This window comes from Anas platyrhynchos, chromosome 11 (genome assembly GCF_047663525.1).
Source record: "Anas platyrhynchos isolate ZD024472 breed Pekin duck chromosome 11, IASCAAS_PekinDuck_T2T, whole genome shotgun sequence".
Classification (NCBI taxonomy): Eukaryota; Metazoa; Chordata; class Aves; order Anseriformes; family Anatidae; genus Anas; species Anas platyrhynchos.
The window spans coordinates 14,428,728-14,448,057 of record NC_092597.1 but is presented as its reverse complement, the minus strand read 5'-3'; the positions used below and the strand labels follow the sequence as shown (position 1 = coordinate 14,448,057).

Genomic DNA, 19,330 nt, shown 5'->3' with positions numbered 1-19,330 from the left:
AGGCTGTGTGGGTGAGATTTCACCACCAGGCTGTTTGCTCTTTGCCATCATTTCTTGAGAAAAAGAAAAAAGAAAAAAAAAATGAAGAAGAAAAAAAAAAAACTCATGGTGAGGCTCTCCTGTGCCTTAGTTCCCTGGGTGCACAGACTCAGGTGGCCTCTGCTTTCCTTGCCACAGTCATAGAGGGCAATCCCCCCTGGGGACAAGCACTGTGCTGGGGCCATCAGCACACAGCAGGACTGCTAAGGGCCCCTTGACACCTTTTAAATGCAGCAAGGGCATCTAGGAGCATCTCTGCAGATGTATTCCTGCCCCTCCAGCCCTTTCCGTGGGCTCTGGTGCTTGCCAGCCCCCGCAGAGGCAGGGCCAGGAGAAAAAACCCTCTAGCCAAAACTCCGTCCCCGCTGGAAAAGGCTGGGGAGAGGCAGCAGGGGCTGCCAGCAGCCAAGCACTCCTGGAAGGAGACACCGAGCGCTTGATGAGCTCAAACCACAGCCTTTTAGGGAGCGAGGGTGGCTGAACAGCCAGGAACAAACCACCACAGCTTCTGCAGGCTCCAGGGAGCATGCCAGCCCCTAGAGCAGCCCCAAACTGTGACAGGACAGCAATCCCCCAGCTACAGGCCGAGTCCAGAAAACCCCAGAGCCCACACTAAGTCAACAAACTGGCCCAGAGACAAGGTGCCAGGAAGACGAAGAACAGGACTGGAGCTACTAAATGCCCAGAGAACAAACCTGTGAAATTCAGGTGTTTTGCCTAACTACAAGGGGTGAAACAAAACAAGGAGGCAAAAGATCCCAAAGAGCATCCCTCTCTGCAGGGCGTAACAGTTAAGTCCAAAATCAGCTCATTGCTACCCACAAAGGACCTCAAAGGCATTGCCAGGACAAGACCAGTAGTGTCCCTGGTCCCCTATGTACGAGAGTAAGCTGGGTATGTGGGCCTCTGCGTGTGAGGGAGCAAAAAAACCCACAAACAAGTAATTTTGCTTAATAAAACCCCCCTCCCTGCTGTTTTGCACAGTGCAGTGCTGCACAGGTCACCCACCCAGGCGGCGGGGCAAGGGCACAGGGACACCATGGAGCAGGAGACGACCATGCACCGCTTTATTAGGCAGTGGTGCTGCACGTGCGGCCGAGACCGGTCACTATATACATTTGGCAAATGATGGCAGTGAGTACCAGTACCGAGCACCTGCCCCCCGGGCCTCACTCACACCCTGTGCCCCCACCAGGGACAGCACCAGCCTCCTCTCCTGTGGGCACAGGGCTGTCCTCTCCCTCGCAGGACATGGGAAGAACCAGGCACCCTCAGGACACATCTTGGGATGCTTTATCCCCCTTTTCCCACACCTTGCTCCCCCCAGGTCCTCTCCAAGGCCCCAGTTCCAGTCCTTGCTTCCCAAGCTCTTCCCAGAGGGGGCGAGGGCAGCAGGCGGCCAGCCCTGCTCGGCTCCTCGTGCTGGGCCCCCCTGCCATCATCCCAGCAGGCAAACCAGCACACAGGAACCACCGTAGGAGGGAGCTGGATGAGGGGTCCAGCTGCTGCGACCCCCCGATAGCACCGTCCGTGCCCAGCTCGCTGATCCAGAGCCCATCCTCGGCACCGCAGCGCTCGGCCCTGCAGACGGGCCAGCTTTGGGTCCACCCAGCCTCGAGCCCGGCTTGTGCAGGGTGAGGACTATAGGGTGCGGATAGCCACCGGGTAAAGCAAGGACATGTGCTCGGCCCCCTTGATGGGCAGCTTGCGGCTGGCGTAGTGATGAATGATCTCCGGCACGCTGTCGAACGGGGGGCTGTGCTGACCCAGCACGTACTTGTTCTCCTGGGTCCGGGACAGCTTCATGTGCATGAAGCCCTGGCTGCTCCTGCAAGGAGAGATGAAGGCAGGATTAGGAGAGGCAGCTGGCTGTCACCCCCCTCACCAGCTCCTTCCCCTGAGCTGGGCAGCCCATCCCTGCAGCCACGGGGTGACGCAGAGACAGCCTTTTAACCCTTTAACCTGTGGCAAAACCCCTTTTACAACCGCCCTGGCTCATGCAGCAGCTGTGCCAGGAGGAGCTGGACTGCTGCACCGGCCAGCCTTACTGTGGCAAGGCAAGATTTTCTCCTTTGGGCAGTGGCCAGGCCCCCCCCCAGCTCCATACCACCACTGCAGGCTCCATAAAACCTGCTCAGCGTAGCGAGGCCATTTCCCGGCACAGCACGGGCACCGAGCCATGCGCGGCTGCGCAGGCAGATACTGCCACGAGCGCTGATTCCAAGTGACGGGCTAATGGCCCTGTTGCTATTAATTTGCGTCTCCGAGGAGAGCCACAGCCTGTCTGCAGCGTCTGGAATGCACATTACGGCAAAATATTGATGACTTAAAAGCAGACAGGACCTCATCAGAGATGCTGAGCCGCTTCCAGCTCCGCGCAGGCCAGTCCCATCCCCCCAGCAGGAGACGGTGCCCGTAATGGACAGAGCGGCTGCATTAGCAGAATGGGTTTGCAATCCATTTAGGCGCTGATCAGCGGGGAGCCGGACCCCTGGGGACGGCAGAGGAAGCGGTGGCGTGGCTCCCTGCCAGGGATTGGGCTCAGGGGGGCTGCCGTGCTGCTGGAAGCACCCTGGCTGGGGGTCCCGCACCCCTGCAGTGGGGGCTGCACAGAGCAGGAGAAGAGGTAGAATAGGCTGGATTTTGCCCAAATCACTCCCTGGGTCTCTGCAGCATGGCTTCAGCCCCTCTCGTGCAGGCACGAGCCACGGGGCAGTCGTCCTCCAAGCGTTTAAGGCAGCACAGCCCTGCCCATGACAGGCAGCATGGGGTGGCCCAGCCAGGCCTGTCACGGCAGGGTTAAACCTCCCCGCTACCTGACATGCTCCTGCTGCTCTCCATTGTGCATATTTTCCTTTAAGGCAGCACAAAAGGACTGGAGGTCAGCACTGAGCTCTCCTTTCAGACCATCTCCTCAGCTGCTCCTCCTTCCTCAAGAAAAAAAAAAAAAAAGAGTTTGAAAAAAAAAAAAAAAAAAGAGAGAGATGCAGGCAACCAGCTTACAGCTATATAAAAAGCATCCCTAGGGATTTTCCTTTAAAAGGCTCTATAGAGAAAGGCAGCGCAGTAAAAATCATGTTCCTGAGGCTGTGTGCTCTCTGCAAGCATGGCTGGTGGACGTCGCCTGAGCAGCTCTTGGATGGGGTGCAGTCTCCTGCGGGCAGAAGCACACTGCTGCAAAGTCACATCCTACCCACCCACACCATTTGAGAAGAGGACTTGGCCATTTTTGCCATGAGGCTAAGGATGGGTAGGAAGAACTAAAAGCGGGGGGGGGGAGGGGGGGGAAGAGAAAAAAAAAAAAAAAGGAAAAAAAAAAAGATGACTGGCTTGTAGAGAGGTAATGAAAAGGGAGAAAAGCACAGTATCGGTGCTTTCCACACTGGAAAGGGAAGAAGCCCCACCAACCCCAACACCACCTCTCAAACACAACTCGCTGGCCACTAGAAGCTGTTGCTTCAAAGGAGCTCACAGTCCAAGGCAAGAAAAAATGATTGAGAAAATTAAAATGTCAGTAAAAATTCTAACAGATAAATGAAAACAGGAAGCTCTTCTAAAAAGCTTGATGTCTGACCGAAAAGCTACAACTGCAGAAGGAAGAATTATTTTTTTTTTTCAAGCTAAATATCTGCCCTACTTTGGTGTTGAAGGCAGCAGTAAAGCGTAAAAGCTAGAGAGACGGAGCAATTTAATTCACAATCATGGCACAGGGAAATAAATGGGGGAGGCTGAAATCGCCAGGGAGAAATGCAGGTACAGAGACCACTGGGAAAACTTAAAGTATATTGAGAAAAGCATAGGGATATGTGGGCTGCTGTTGGGCAGAGATGACTGAAGCGCTCAATAAATACTTTTTTCATGCTTGGCAGGAAGAGAGCTAATATACTCATCCTGCAGAAGGGCAAGAAGGTATTTGCTAATCCATCATCATTTGCTGGACAAGAACAGCTTTGTTTTGGGGGAGTTCAGGCTGCCCCAGCACTCCCAAAAGAGCTGGGCAAGTTGCTCTGGGCACATACCTCAGTGCTTCATGCAGGTTTGTTTCTCAGGGAAGCTGCAAAGCTTGGGGAAGGTGCTAACATTACCCTCCAAAACCCAAGCTGAAACCAAGCTGTGCTGTGGGGGGTGAGGATTCCCTGCTGAGAAACCAAAGCAGCGCAATGCCCTCCCCACCATGTGGCTGAGACTTTATTTTCTCATAAAACGAAAGGGGGTAGCAAAAAGCCAGAGCTGGAAGCTGTAATCAGACACATTCAAGTGAGTAATAAGGCCCATCATTTTATCCGTCTGAGGGATTACTAGCACTGCCAAGGGAGAAGCAGCCTGCCTCTAGCTCTGCAAGTCTTCCTGAGAGATGCTTCTGCCAGACACCAAACCAAATGTCAAGAGCCTGTGCCATCCCACAAAGAAATGCAGAAACTGCCCCACAGTTGTGTCCAAGCCACCCCCTCTCCCCACGGCGCAGGCCCCCACTCACGTGGGCACCCCGGCACAAAGCCATGCGCCCACCCACAGGTGCCAAGCACCCACAGCAGTGGGGGCACGGGCATGCCAGCAGCCAGTTGGTGTGTGCCCCCACATGTGAAACAGCACCATACGGGTACAAATTCGGATGTGAGCCACCACCCAAAGCCCAAGGCTCACCTTCCACATCACCTAGCCACCTCTGGTTGCTGAGCACAGCCTACGGGGAGCCTGCAACCATCAACCCAGGCAGAGTATTTCTGGGCTGTGCTTGCTGCAGGCAGTCACCTTATTCTGGGTGCCCTCTCCCAGGCATTTACGCTCAGTGCCATGAGGTAGTGCCACCTTTGCTGCATGTACAAGAGCAGTGTGGCCCCAAATGTGCGCCCGCCCTGCAGCCCAGCCGGATTCACTCACTTCAAGGAGAGGGAGAAGTCGTTCTTGCTGGTCTCGCTGTTGCGCACCAAGTAGCTCGCCTCCTTGCAGAGCCTCAGCAGCGTCTCAGCGTCCGTCCGGCTGATGGCCCCGTGGTACCAGCTGCAGGCAGGAGTGGGACCAGCTGTGTGCACACCCTGGGCACGGCCGAGCCCCGGGTAGCAGTGCTGCCGGCCGCAGTGCTGGGGGTAAAGGATGCGGGTGGCAACGCTGGGGCTGGGGGACAAAGGGCTGCTGGGCTCACAGTGGGGCAGCCTGGGGGTCGCGGAGGGTACAAGGGGACAGCAGGACTCAAAGGAGGGCAGAAGGGACAAGCAGCAGGTGGGAAAAACGTGGTACCAGGGTAAAAGGCAAGGGCATGAGGCAGGTCTGCCACCCTGCAGCATCACAGCGTGGATAGGGGAAGGGCAGGCAGGACTCACCACTGGCTCTCCAGGGGCAGGGCAGGGTCAATCCTCTCCCCAAGGAAGGGGCCAGGCTCCGCACTCAGCGTCTTGGTGCTCTTGAGGCTGCTGGTGCCATGTCTGAGGCCAGCCCTGGCCTTCTCCTCCCTGCAGGGCGAGGTGCGGCCGTACCCCAGTCCCTCCAACGGCCCTGCAAGACAGACAGACATCACAGCGGCGGTGGGGACAGGCTGACGGGCTGGACGAATAACAAACCCACCGTGCTGGCAGCTTTCCCCACACAGCAGGAGGCTGTGGAGGTGGCCAGAGACATCACATCACTGGGTCCCCTCTCACTGCCCCTACCCCCTGCTCTAGATAAGGGGCAGGGGAGCACCCCATGGCATCTGAGGATGCTTAAGTGCATCCACCTTAAGTGCAATCAGGACTTGGTGCAGACTGGGCTCCTGAGCCCCTAGATATATTTTTCAGGGAGGTTTCATGAACACAGAGAGGTGTAGCTGATGTAACCAGAGATTCACTGGCTGCGGAATACAATTAGGCGTTTCCATCAAGAGAATTAGTACTGAGAGGCTCTCCAATCTTGCATAAAAAGGAGTGGGGAAGATGGAGCTTAAAGGGGAGGCAGGCAGTTTGAAAACAAGGGACACATTTCCACCTCTGTTGTGGTGGAAAAAAAAATCCCTGGAGGGGAAGGGTGACGTTTCCTCTGAGAGATGCCTCCCTGACACGACCCTGCACAGCGACGAACAGCAGTGGTCCAGCGCTCGCCGCCCAGCAAGGGATTAACCAAGACGTGCCCTGGGGACCCAGCCTCCCACTGAATGTTATTTCCGTGCAGGATGATTTCAGCATTAATAATATTGTTTCTCCCTCCTCCAGAGAGTTCATTATTGCTCCCCTGCAAGAAGAGCCCCCTCGCACAAATTACTTATCGATCCGTCAGAGCTGCCCTGATGCAAGGCTGCTGGTGGCTGCTGCTGCAGAGGCACAGACACCCTGGGGGTGGCCGAGCTCCAGTACAAGCAGGACCCTGGCCCGTGGGATGCCCTGGCTGCTTGGTGGGGGTGTTTGGGATGGTTTTGCCAGCCCTCCATGACCTCCACAGCTTAGCACGGCTTAAATTCCCCCAGGAGTTGCTCAGGGCTGAAGTGCCCAGTGTGACGGCTCGGCAAGCCGTGCCGCTGCAGAGGTTCGCTCTTGCCCATAACAGCCAGACTTCAATTTCAACTCATCACCTTAAAAAATTGGGACAATTGTTAAAAAGCCAGGCAATCAAAACACTGAAATGTTTGCTGGCTGCACAAGTCATCATATTAGAGGCTCAGAAGAAATACATTGCACCTGTCAGACAGCAGCAGAAGCATGCACATGATTAAACAGGATATTAAAAACAAGCCCCTAGGAGTAAGAAGACATCCTTCAAGAAGTTCAATTCACCCCCAGACAGGCAAAATAGAGAATAACACAAAACTCTGGCAAGATAAACTTAACACAACAAAGCAAATCAAAATAAAAACGAGAATTTGTGTTGCTAAAGCCAGGAAAAATGACAAACTGATGTGTTCATCAGGAGCAGGGTGCGTGTCAGAGTGACTGCAGGGATAAAAAATGATGGGGTAAGAGCAGAGGCTGTGCAGCACAGAAATTAATTCTTCATGACACCTGCATTTATTGTACGAAGAGGAGTGGGAAGTTTCCATTAGGCCTTTCTTTTTTGGGGATTACTTCAGCCCATAGCATCCCTAAGAGAGCATTTGGGACAGTGCCGGGACCCGGTGCTGGCAGATCAGCCGCACTGCTCTGGGACATCCCTACAGCACGCGGCTAAATCAGCAGTCACGTGCAACCTCGTGCTCAAACCCACCTGGGAACTTAGCAAAAGCTACTCAATTTTTTTTTACGAAGCTCTGCAAGGACCTGGGTAATTGCAGATAAGGAAATCAGACATCTGCACCTGGCACGTCGCAGTGCCTGTCAGGAGCAGCGTTAGTGACGCACAGGCGGGCATGGCACGCCAGGGTGCAGCCATCAGTTTGCAGAGCAGTCACATCTCACAGATCCATCCCAGCTCTCCGCAAGAGCGGTGGCACGTGAACAAGGCCGGCCCTGAAAGCCCAGGTGGGTTTTTGACAGAAGCCCCTTACCTGATGCTGTTAGAAAAAATAAAAATAAAAATAATCTACCACGGCGTAAGAGCAAGGTCCTTAAAAATTAATATGGGTCAAAAGAGAAACAGCAATCCTTGGTTTTCATAAGCGAGACAACCAGCAGAGTCCAAGGGGGATTTGCCAGGGGCTCTGCCCTTCAGTATGTGCAGAAAGGGCTTTGCTGCAAGGCGAACCTGAGATGACAAAGTGTGCCTTGGGAGATATAGCTGTTCAGGACAGCAACAGCGAGAGCCAGGAATCCAAAGGGATCCCCTGCCATTGAGCAGCAAGGCAATAAAGAAAGCAGATGAAACAGAGCAGTGCTAAATGATGAAGTGATGCACTTGGGAAAAAAAGCAACCCCAAACTTCAGCGGTTGGATTTGAATTAGTGGTTACCATGCCTGTAAGTGACCTGGGTATTAAGAGTCACAAGAAAACATCAGCTAAACGCTCAGCAGTTGTCAAAAAAGTAAAAGCAGCCGTCAGATGGGAATTTGGAGGCAAAGAAGAGAGAACAAAACAGACGATAATAGCTCTGCCACCGGATAATCCCCTGGTGCAGCTCAACTACCGTGTGCAAGGAGGTATCAGGTAACTGGAGGAGCCACAGAAGAGTCAAGGACAAAGGTCTGGCATCCTGCGCAGGACAAGCAAGGGGTCAGGAGGAGCTGGGGAAATGCGGAGGAGAAGAAAGAGGAAGAGGAGGAGGAGGAGGAGGAGGGCGGATCTGCACTGCTCAGCACAGAGCCGGCAGCATCCATCCGCAGCCAGCCCTGCCAGGTCTAGACAAGCTCCAGCGTGGCAACGTCCCGGTGCTGGCAGGCAGCAGGGCAGGGTTGTGGTGGGCACGGGCCACAGCCCACCCCGGACACCCCACTGTCATGCAAAACCCACCGTTGGCGTCTTCGTAGTTCTGCTGGCCGTGCTGCGGGGGGCCGGGGGCACCAGCCTCACCGTCCGGGGGGGTCTCACCACTGTCGAGCTGTCCCACCGGCGGTGGCCACGGCAGGTCTTTAATGACCTTGATTTCAACTGGATAAGGGGAGGGGGGAGGGTGGGGAGAGTGGAAAGAGAAAGAAAGAGAAAGAGAGAGAAAGAGAGGGCTTAGAAAAAAAAAGTCAGCAACACCAAGCCCAGGGAGAAGGACAGCAGCTGGGAGGGTGAAGATCTAAGGTCGGAATTCCCAGGGGCCCTACACCAGCCCAGGCTTGCTGGGACACACACGGGGGCACCCAGTACCCCAGCAGAGCTCCTGGGGACAGCCAGGCCACCAGAGGACAAGCTGCTGTCCATGGCCGTGGGGCTGCAGGCAGGCTGCAGCAGCAGCAGAGAAGGGCATGCAGACTTTGCTTGCCATGGATTAGCCTCATGCTGGCACCAGGTGCCCATCAGGGGGCTCCCAGCTTCTCAGGAAAGGAGAAACACTCCAGAAGCCACAGCAGGACCTGCTCTGGGAGCAGTGCAGACCCCTCCACACAAACCCAGCCCAGTGATCCGCAGCAGAGCCCAAGAAGCTGAAATCTTGGCACTACTGTGCTGGGACCCAAGCCCCAGCCTCCCGTAGGCACAACCAGCCACTACCACATCCAGCCTGGCACATGCATTCACCCACAAGGTGAGGAGTCACTCCCAAGCCCAAATCTCCACACCTCTTCACCGCCATCCCCGCGCAGCACCAACAAAAACTGTCTCGAGCGCCTCGTGCACGCTGGCAGCAGTGCAGACACACCGTGCTGCAATTAAAATGCATCCTAGATAAGAGCGTGGCAATTAGCCAGCGCCGGCGGAGGAGCCAGCACTAATGCACAGCATGGATTTCCTCATTAACAAACACAAACACAATCGATCCTGCAACACGGATAAATAGGTCGGGAGGCTGGACGTCTGCGGGGCCGAAGGCTCCTAGGGGAGCGCCCAGGTCCTGTCCATACAAAGGGAGTCCCAAAGAAGGAGGGCTCTGCCTGAGCTGAGCATGGGGCCCCAGCCCTGCAATTTGGGGTGGGAGACAGGGGTCAGCTTGCACCAGAGGTGCAGATCAGGCAGTAAGGGGCACAGCAGCAGGAGATGAGCAGTGGACAGGCTGCCGAGGCAGCTCCATCACCACTCCCCCCAGCCCTGCTGAACAGCAGTAGCCACCACAAGTCAAGGAGCACTACCTGAGCCATGGGAAGGGGGAGGCTGACTCTGCCAACCCCACAAAGGCACGCTGAGAACCCATCTTCCCCCTTGCAAAACACTACACAGCTACTACATCCTGGCTCACCTGCGAAGGCTTTGGAGATCCTCTCCTTCTTCCACTCCCAGGGCTGGTCGTACTCCTCTGGAGGCCGCTCGTCGTCCTCGGGCAGCCGGGACTCCCTGGGCCGGGGGCAGGCGGGGCGGTCGCTGTCTGCCTCCAGCCCCCCAGCCACGGGCTCATAGGGGGTGTCGTAGAGGTGCAGGGGCCGGGACGGAGCCTCCCGCAGGCCCTTCTGGCGGATCTCTAGCAGAAGAGGGAAAGAAGCACAGACTTTTCACCTGGCCACGATCCCACAGGGCTTAGTTTCACCCAAGGGCAACACAGGGAGCATTGGTGGTGGAGCAGACCCCAAACCTGCAGCAAGAGCCTGCCACAAGCAGCAGAGCTGCTGGGTCCTGAGTGGTCCCCAGCACCAGGATGCCTTCTCTCCCCATGTTGCAGTATCTCCCTGCAAAACGGGGTCCATGGGGACAGACCGCCCCAGGAAATGAGTCCCCACAAGCAGCAAGGCTGCCTTTCTCCCCTGAACATCCAGCGTGACTGCTTTAACAAAATGCCCTTCCCCTGAGCAAAACTGAAGCCTCTCTGCAGACACAAGACTCTTTGTCGCTTGCTGATTTTTCCAAAAAAGCAACAGTCTCCTCCAAAAGCCGCGTGAGCTTTCCAGAAACCATTTGCTCCAGGAAAACCACGGGACTACAAAGCAGAGCCAGAGCCTGGAGCAGACACGCCAGCACAGCCGCCCTGCATGCGCTGCAGCAGTAAGAGCAATGCCTTTGGGAGCGCGTGCTCTCACCTCGCCTGCTTTCAAGCCATAAACGAGCCCGCTGGGGACCCTGCTGCTGCAGCAGACAACGGCACGCTCTGGACCCGTCATAACCAAATTAAACAGCTCCCACATCTGTCTTGTTTTATGCCAGATGCATCGAATGTCATGTCTCTCCTGGCTCAGCCTCACAGGCAGCACCACAAGCAGAAGCATCGAGGTGCCTTTAATGCTTGGGTAGCCTTTGCAAGCGTTCTGTCCATCCCACGTGCATGGACCTGTGAAAATTTGGCTGCAGAGTGGCTGTTGCACCACTGCAGCAATCACACAGGTTTGCCAGCCAGCCCTCAGAAGCCTTGTCTGGGCGACCTGGTGCTACCACAAGCTGTAAGGAACGGAGTACAGTGGCCACCAAATTCACAGCAGCAGGGACCCAAGCCACAAAGAGCACAGCGGCCTCTGCACAAAGCTTTCCACCTTACCAGCCATCATCTTCTGGGCTTCGTAGGGCTCCATATATCCATCGTTCTCCGTCACCTTCTCCAGCCCTGCCTGGCTACCGGCCACCTGTGCAGCATCAAAGGGGTCTGCGTAGTCCTCCAGGACAGCCAGCTGGAAAAGGGGAGGAAAACAAAAGTTTAGGGGGGGCAGGGATCAGCTGAATCCCTTTCAGACACCACACCTCACCATGAGCTCTGCTAGGAGAAGCCAGAGAGGCACCCGGGACCCCAAGCCCCAAAGGGAAGGGGGTCGGATGTGCCTTCACGCCACGAGTCCTGGGAGAGGGAGTGAAGCAAGCAGGAGCCCAGGATCGCCAGCACAACCACGGCAAAAAGCACCAGCACTGGGGGCCTGGGACGTGGCTGCTGCCAGCCCTCGCTTGCCCCTTTTGCATCCTCTTTTGGAACAGGGGCGCTGAGAGGGCTTCACAGCACCAGAGCCCTGCCGAGCAGGTGCTGGCAGCCGGCAGCTTTCCAGGCGCCCGCGTGAGGCTCTCAGCGGTGGAAACGCTCCAGCCTTTGTCCCGAAAGCTGGGCCGGAGCCAAGCAGAGCAGAAGGCGGCCCAGCCTCCTCCGTTAGCAGCGGCTTGGCACCAGCAAAGCCGCCGGCGCCTGAGCGGATGCCCCAGCAAGGTCCTCTCCGAAGGCACTGACATCAGCTCCCCGCGCACAGCCGCGTTTTCTCGTCCAAAGCAGGCCAGATCCCAGTACAGGGGTGTCAGCTGGAACAACTGGGAGCTCGCTGGTTGTTTTCCAGGGCTCCTGCAGGCTCCTTTGGAGACGTTTCGTAACAAAAGGGCTACAAACAGCCTGAGGCTCCGTCTCCATTCCTCTCCCAGGACCCTGCAGCATCTCCACTCGTCCCAAGTGATACAGGATGGGACTCCTCCACGCAACCAGGAGGCAGCAGAAAACAGCACCAAGAGCTTCTCAGGTACAATACCTCAAGGAAAATAAAGAATTAAAAAAAAACAAACACCAAGGTTTGTCCTTATGAGCAACAGAGAGACAATCCTGTGGTAGACAGGAGGGATGACCTGGAGCTCGGTCCCCACCAGTCCCCAGAGCCACGCTCCTGCCCCAGCATCTCAGCAGCTTCCCAGCAGGAACGCTCCCATCACACAGTGCCACCGCCCGTAACAAGCCAGGAGCTGCACACATGACCTCGAGCCCCAGCATCTAAAGCTAAAATAGGGCCAAGGAGGTATTTCTAGATGGGTCTGAGTACACCCAAGCATCTTGTCTGTTGCCGTGCCGGGACATCCAGCAACGTTTGCTGACCACACTGCTGGCTGTGCTGAGCTCCTGCAGCATGAACCTGAGCATTATGGCAGCAGCCAAAATCCATCCCCGCCTTGGTCCCCACAAGCCCAGCGTCACTGCACCCCGCTGCCCCAGGCAGAGCCAGCAGTGCTGACCTGGGCTTCTTCTTGCAAATTAACCTCGGGCTCCTGTAATGGGTTTAAAACAAACCCCCTCTTCCTCCTTCCTGTGAAAAGCATCTGACAATAGCCCCGAGCAACAAAACACAGCAGGAAAAGGGGACAGGAACTGGAGCTGTAAACACCTCTGTGCTGCCTGGAGCCTTTGCATCTCTCCAGGCTGCGGGAGGAATGAGGCAGCTCCTCTATCACCTACCTGCCTCCTCTGGCGGGCTGTGGGCTTCCTGGGCAGCTCTCCCTCACCCCAAGGCAGCTCTCCCAGCCCAGCCCTGCCATAATGAGGCTCAAACAGCAGAGCATCATCCCCAGAGCAAAGACAGCCAGCCTCAGGGCTTGCAGACACCCTGGGTGGATGCACGGCCTAGGGTTCAGATGTGGTGGCGAGACAATGCCCACGCTGCTCAGCACCGGTGTGAAAGCAGCAGCAGCAGATGTCTGCTCAGAGCATCAGCTTCTCCGGGTAAGATGGAAAGAGCAAAACGTCTGCAGGCAGGGCCCGGTGCCAGCATGCCACGTCGGGGCTCCAGGAACAGCCAGGAAATCTGCTGTGGCTGCTTTCGCCTCCCTCAGCCAAGGGTGATGTAGGCTTGCAGGGCCCCGTGGGATCCAGGGGCAATACTGAGCCCAAGGGCTGCAGCCTTTTGCTCACCACCACTAAGGCAAAACCGCCCAGGGAAATCTGAGCTGCCAGTGGCTTGTGCAGCTGCTCGTCTGCTCGAGCTGCCCTCCCTCCCCAGCAAGGGCTAGGGGTGTCCGCATGAAACCCGAATGCAAGCTGGCGCTGCTGCTGAAATCCTGGCTTGTGTTAACACCCGCCTGCGAGAAGCCCCTCAGAGAGCTGTTTTCTGGACACCCTCATCCTCTGCAAGGTAGAGGGGGGTTCAGCCTGCAAGTCGGATGCTGCCTGGGCAGTACCGAGCAGGTTGGTGCCCGCCGCTCCACAGAGCATCCCGCAGGCTGAGCGCACGTCCTGGAAAGCCACAAAAACCCTGCCACGCTGCTGCAGGGACTTCTGCAGAGCACGGCCCCAAGCCGGTGACAGCTCATCGGCACAGGCACTAGTGCCAAGGGAGGCACCAACACGCAGACACCCATCCCGACATGTGCAGGGGCAGGGGCTTGCCGTGCCAGGCACACCAAAAAGCAACCGAGCGCCCACATCTGCCTGGTTTTGTGCCTTCAGAGCTCAGTGCTCGCCCTTTACAAAGGGCTCTCCCGGCTCCGAGGTGGCTGCAGGGCTGTGAATGCAGCTGGCTGATCCTCCCGGGGTCAGGAAGGGGCTGCCTGCTCGTTCCTCCTGTCCTCAGCCAAACCCGCCTGCATGAAGACCTGCCACAAAGCCCATTTCCTAGATGTGTTTTACTAGACAGACAGACACCTGGCTTGCTGCTGGCACCAGTCCTGGACCCTCCCTCTCCCACCCCATGAGCAGAGCAGCTTCAGACAAGACAGGGCGCCAGCACAGCGGCTTTGCAGCCAAGAGGCTCCTCTGCACCCAGCGTTTGCTCTTCCCAGCAGGAGGAAAACTCTTTCTGCACCTCCTGGGTGCCTGGGTCTGGCTCCCTGGGCAGGGAGGGACATGCTCCGGGTCTAGAGGACTGTGGGATCTGATCCAAAGCATCTCTGCCGAGAGCCCAAGCATCCTAAAACTGTGCTTTGCTTGCAGGGGGCTGCAGAGATGCTCAGCAGCAATTAGATGGCTCTGTGCAGGTGAGATGTGGTCAGGCACAGAGCTAATGGCCCAAGATCGGGTCCCCACTTTCCCTGGGTTTGGTGTTTTTTTTTGTTGCCACGCTGGCTTTATTCCTCCACTACCTCAAAGATACCTCTGGGTAAGAGTCAAGCCCATGGAGTACTGAGAACATAAACACTTTCATATTGGAAATAGTCAGGCACTATGGCAAAGAGGCATGGCATGGAAAAGAAGGGAACTGCAAACCATACACAGCAGCAGGCACACTCGGGGTGCAACACCAAGCAAGCAGCAACGCAGCGCAGGCACCGAGGCTGGAGGGGAGCACTGCACACCCAGCGCCGAGAGCGAGGCAGGGCTCTTGGAGGACAGACAGCAGCAACCACGCAGCTACTGACTGTATCCCAATGCACTGGCACGTGGGGGCGAATTAGGGTTGCCTGGGAAACTGCATCTTTGACATTTCCTAATCCAAGCGCCGGACGTCACGAACAGTGCGGGGCTGCAGAGCAAGAAGCCCCGATGCACACTTGCTCCCTCCCATGTACAGGCTGAAGCCTTTGCTGTGTTTGAAACAATTCTGATGCAAAGGGCATGCCTGGCCGGCAAAGCCAATGCCACAGGACAGCTCTTGGTGCTCTTGTTCTCGAAAGCAATCCTTTGGAGAACAGCCGGGCAAATCAGCACTTGGACCCCCCGACACGTCCTCTCTGTGCCCAGGAGTACATTTCATGCATTAATCTGCCATGGTAATACACACCCAGATCCCCGCTGTCGCACTGAGGCTAGTCTCACTCTATTATTTATGCCCACTGTATGAAAGGAAAACAAACTAAAATTAAGGGTAAGGGCCAGGTTCTGGTGTTAATGCAGTTTTTACACAGCACACCAGGGAAGGGGACAGGCAGCAGCTCTCCAAGAGGGAGATCGTGGCTCAGACACCGAAATCCCAGGGCAGACTTGAGGCTCTGCACAACCTCACCCACAAACGCCCTACCTGCCACTGCCTTTTGCCATAACAAGGTGCTCCACTTCATGCAGAGCTCTGTCTCCAGCCAGAGGACACCCGCGCAGGTCCTTCACTTTATAAACAAGTGGCTGGAGATGACGTGTGTTTGCAGTTCCCCAGCAAATCCCCGTGTTTCACACTGGAGGCACTCTGAGCTCTGATTTAACCCAGCTCATTCTCTCCTTTGGGTGCAGGATTTCCCCACTTTTACCCCCAGGACCTTTTCCCAAAGGTGTCACCTTGCCGCTCAGTTTTTAGTGGGTGCCAAAGCTGCACTTTTAGGTAAGCCAAAAGCCGGCTGTCCAAGAAGGGTCGGATTCCCCGCCTGAGGAGCCGGACATGGCTGCACCCAGGGCACAGGAGGAGGAGGGAGCCCGGGGCGGACAGCACAGCATCTTGCAGGATGACTCAGTTCGGGGAGGTTCTCTCAGGAAAGACACACGCCCAGGAGCTTCCTGGCCAGCCGTTCCCACACCCCACGGTGCTGACCCTGCCCTCTGAGCACAAACGTCGCATCTGGAGCCCCAGACTTCGGGTCTGACCCTAATCACGCTGCCACTGACTGCTGGCAAACTGCAGGCAGCACCCCAGGCCACGCATCCCTGCGCCGCACAGCCCTGTCCCCATCGCGGCTCAAAGAAGAGAGGCAGATCCTGAGGACGATCCTAAGGTGTCACTGAGCAGGGCAGGCTCCCAGTGCTCTGCAGAGGGTCTGGCCCGCACCCAGCAGCATGGGGCAACTGCAAGAGCCAGCAGCCAGTCCCGACAGGCACGACACAAAGCAACATTGCAGCAAGGCTCCCGCCCTGACATGGGTAAAGCCACGTGGGGAGCAACAGCGCAGAGAAACAACCCCAACCCCAAGGACACCTCTGCACGGTGTCCCCACACTCTCATGAAGGAGGTCCCTTCACTGAGAAGGGGCTGAACCTCACCCACATGCATCAAAGGGAGCCCCGGTGACCTTGTTCCTTGTGTCTCTTCCACATGTGGCACAGAAGACATCTCAAGGGTCCCCCTTGCACAGGTGAGTGGTCTCAGCCCACTTCCCGCTGCTGTGGGGGAAGGACTGCTGAAGGAACCTCCTCCCTGCCACCTCCAGCAAGCTTCTGTAATGGAAAGGGAGCTGCTGCAGAGCTAAGCATGTCCCCACAAGACCCTAAGCATGTCCCCATGAGATGCTGCCAACCCCACGTAAGGCAGCACGACCTGATGATTTACCTGATGACAGCAAGTCACATAGCACACACTCGTGGCCGGGGCAGGAGGGATGCTGCTGCCAAGACATTCCTGCCCCTTCTTCAGTTCTCCAGGGAGGGAAGGCACGGCACTACACAGGCACAGGGCTCCCAGGGAACGTGGTCCCCATGCCCACACTGCCACGAGCCAGCGGCTGCTCCTTCCTCTTCCGTCCCTCCTTGTCCTTCCTGCTTGGAAGGGCTGCACATCTTATTAGCGTGCTTTTTAGTGTAACTCAACAAAAAATCTCTCTGCTCCAGCACAGACTTGCCTGTACCTATAGTTAAACTTCTCCCTTCACCTTCAACATCACCACAACTCAGGACCCACACGTGAGCACTGTTTGCAGTCCCACTTCCCACTGCAGCCACGGAACAGAGCTGGGAACAGGGCCCAACACCTCCTTCTGAGAGCAGGAGCACCAAGCCTGCCACAACCCCATTTTGGGGTAAAGAGCTCATCAGGGCTCCCTCCCAGTCCTGATGTGCCTTCCCTGCTCCAGGACACTTTCATGTTGTCACCAAGAGCAAATATCGTGCAGGAACCCTCCATCCCCCTGGACCACCTCCAGAAAGGACCACCATGAGCATCACACCCTTGCCAGGACCAGGGAATCCTCCCACCACCCAGCCCCACTTCAAGGCCAGCAGATGGGAGCCAGAAAGGGTGCCCGAGCCCAGCAGAAGTGCCCCACGTGGTGGACACTGCCCCGCTCCTCCAGGGAAATCGTTTCAATGGGTGGCTGCATGCCCTATCAAACAATCCTACCTTACTTCCATCTCACCCAGCCTTTGGAGCTCTGCCTTTGTCCATCCCCTACTGAAGCCCTGAAGAATTAGAAACCTCCTCCCCACAGAGGCATGCATGAGACTGGGAGATAACCTAATCGCTGCCTGCCACCGATACAGCGAAGGGTCTTTTTCAGCCTCCCACTGCTAGCTGGGCTTCCCCAAATGCCTCCCAGCTCTTGGCTGAGCTCTCCAGCTTCACCCCAGTGCTCTGATGCCCAGGGAGCCCGAGCCAGCCGTGGCTGGACTGGCCAGCAGCCCCTGCTCCACACAGCTCCTGCTCAGCCCTGCACAAACCACAGCCCGAGTCCCTCCGAGAAGCACAGCCTTCCCCTGGTCCCTTTCAGAATCATCCAGGTGCCAGGAGCCTGCCTCAGCAGAACAAATCCCTGCAACAGCACCTTCAGTGCCCTCTGCCAGGGCCTTCCTCCTCTCCTCCTCCTCCTCCACTGCCCGCAGCAGGGAGCTGGGAGGACCGGGGAACCGAGCGGGCCCCTCTGCAAACCTCCCAGCAGCGCTCGCTCGTTAACAGCAACTTCCAGAGATCCGCCAGCCGCGAGCTCCTCATCTGCGTGAAAACACTCCCGAGCGGATTTCGCTCGGCGTGTGTGTTTCCTCCGCACGTCAGGCAACGCCAAGCCCGCGTCTGCGATGATTGTATCAACAACTCCCTCCATCAGCCAGATCTGCAATCTCGTCGAGTTCCCTTGACAAGCCCCATCTTGCAGGCTGCGGCGCTGACGGGCGCTCGGTGCCCTCCTGCCTCCATCGGCGGGGTCCCGTGAGGAGGCCGGGGGTGGTCGCAGCCCTTTGGGGTTTGCCCCTCGGAGGGGTCCCGGTGCCATAAGGCTCCAGGAAGCCTCTCCCTGCCCCTGTCCCTTGCCTGGAGAGGACTTTGTGGGGCTGCCCGCTCCCGGGGTGGGAGGCACGGGCAGCACCCAGCGCTGCTCTCACCCCGGGCTCGCAGCTCGGAGGCGTCAGACAAAGAGGCAACGGGCGCCTCCTGACAAAGCAGCTCCGAGGAGCCCGGCTGCAGCTGGCACAGCCCGGGCAGGCCCCGGCAGGCTCACCGAGGCAGGAGGAGGCTCGGGACGCTTCCAGAGATCCCTGACGGCCGCCCCGAGCCGCGTGGGGCCGCCGGGAGCTCGGCGTTGCAACGAGCACCGGGGGCATAAAGGGGGGAGGCGGCAGAGCCCCCCCCCCCCACCCCGGGGGCCACTCACTCACCTCCTGCGGCGGCTCGTCGGGGGGCTCGGGGCCGGCGGGGGGCGAGCCGGGGGCGGCGGGGGGAGGCGCGGGGCCGGCGGGGGCTTTCTCGGCCGCCTCCACCTTGATGAGCCGGTGCTTGGGCGAGACGTAGCGGGGCCCGTCGGGGGCGGCGCTCGGCGGCGCCCCGCTGTAGGGGTCCTCGAAGTCGCGCTCCTTCTGCAGGCGGTAGGCGGCCACGATGTCGGGCTGGGCGGCGGCCAGCGGCTCGGCGGCGCCTCCCGGCGGCGGGGGCGGCTGGGGGGGCCCGGCGCGGTAGTCGGGCTTGGGCGGTGCGGGCGGTGCGGGCTTGGCGCTGCGGAAGCCCAGGTGCTCGCGGAGCCAGCGGGCCATGGTGCCCACGCACTGCGGGGCTCCGCCGGCACCGGCTCCGGTCCCGGCTCCGGTCCCCGTCCCGGTCCCGGTCCCGGCCCCGGCCCCGGCGCCGCGCTCCGAGCCGGCCGCCGCTCCGCTCAGCAGCATCGGCGCCGGCGGACTGAGCGCGGCGGCGGAGCCCGGGCCGGGCGGGGGGGAAGAGCGGGGGAGGCGGCCGAGGGAGGCGGCCAGTGCCACCTGCCGGAGCCGCGGCGCCGGCTGCTCCGAGCGGGGCGCCGAGCTGCGTGCCCGGATCCCCCCCGTATCCCCCCCGAACCTCCCCCGGCGCCCGGCCCCGGCTTCCCCCCCGCTCCCGGCCCGCCTCCCCCGGGGCCCGCCCCGCTCCCCCCCTGCGCCCGGGACCGCCCTCCGCGGCGCCCGGCCCGGGCCCGCCCCGCTCCCCCCCGGCTCCCCGCAGGCGGAACGAGCTCGCTCGGCGCCCCCAGGCTCCCCCCGCCGCCCCGGCAGCTCCCTGGGCTCGCAGCCTTTGGGCTGGCCGCCCCCACGCAGCACCGGCCCTGCTCGCCCGCAGCCCCGACA

At 58.4% G+C, this 19,330-nt stretch overlaps 1 protein-coding gene across 3 annotated transcripts; it reads right to left on the bottom strand.

Moving 5' to 3' along the window:
- Window positions 1-1,081: 1,081 nt before the first annotated feature.
- SHF (Src homology 2 domain containing F) lies at window positions 1,082-19,124 on the bottom strand. Of its 3 annotated transcripts, none has more exons than XM_027466148.3 (7): window positions 18,398-19,119; window positions 10,982-11,111; window positions 9,758-9,976; window positions 8,389-8,526; window positions 5,361-5,532; window positions 4,921-5,040; window positions 1,082-1,867 (listed from the first exon to the last, which is right to left on the bottom strand). In XM_027466148.3, exons 1-7 carry the CDS (start codon window positions 18,896-18,898, stop codon window positions 1,681-1,683), a joined length of 1,467 nt encoding a protein of 488 aa, XP_027321949.2. In that variant the 5' UTR covers window positions 18,899-19,119; the 3' UTR covers window positions 1,082-1,680. The 3 variants fall into 3 exon arrangements, 2 of the variants coding, with proteins under 2 accessions (XP_027321949.2, XP_027321950.2); XR_003499781.3 differs by having other exon boundaries at window positions 1,727-1,867; window positions 4,921-5,120; window positions 18,398-19,124; XM_027466149.3 differs by lacking the exon at window positions 8,389-8,526.
- Window positions 19,125-19,330: the final 206 nt, after the last annotated feature.

Coding starts and splice junctions, on each gene's coding strand:
- SHF (XM_027466148.3), bottom strand. CDS start 18,898: ATGCTGCTGAGCGGAGCGGCGGCCGGCTCGGAGCGCGGCGCCGGGGCC. Junction 11,112..18,397: donor CCGACGAGCCGCCGCAGGAG/GTGAGTGAGTGG, acceptor CCCCTTTTCCAG/CTGGCTGTCCTGGAGGACTA. Junction 8,527..9,757: donor GATCTCCAAAGCCTTCGCAG/GTGAGCCAGGAT, acceptor CCCCTTATCCAG/TTGAAATCAAGGTCATTAAA.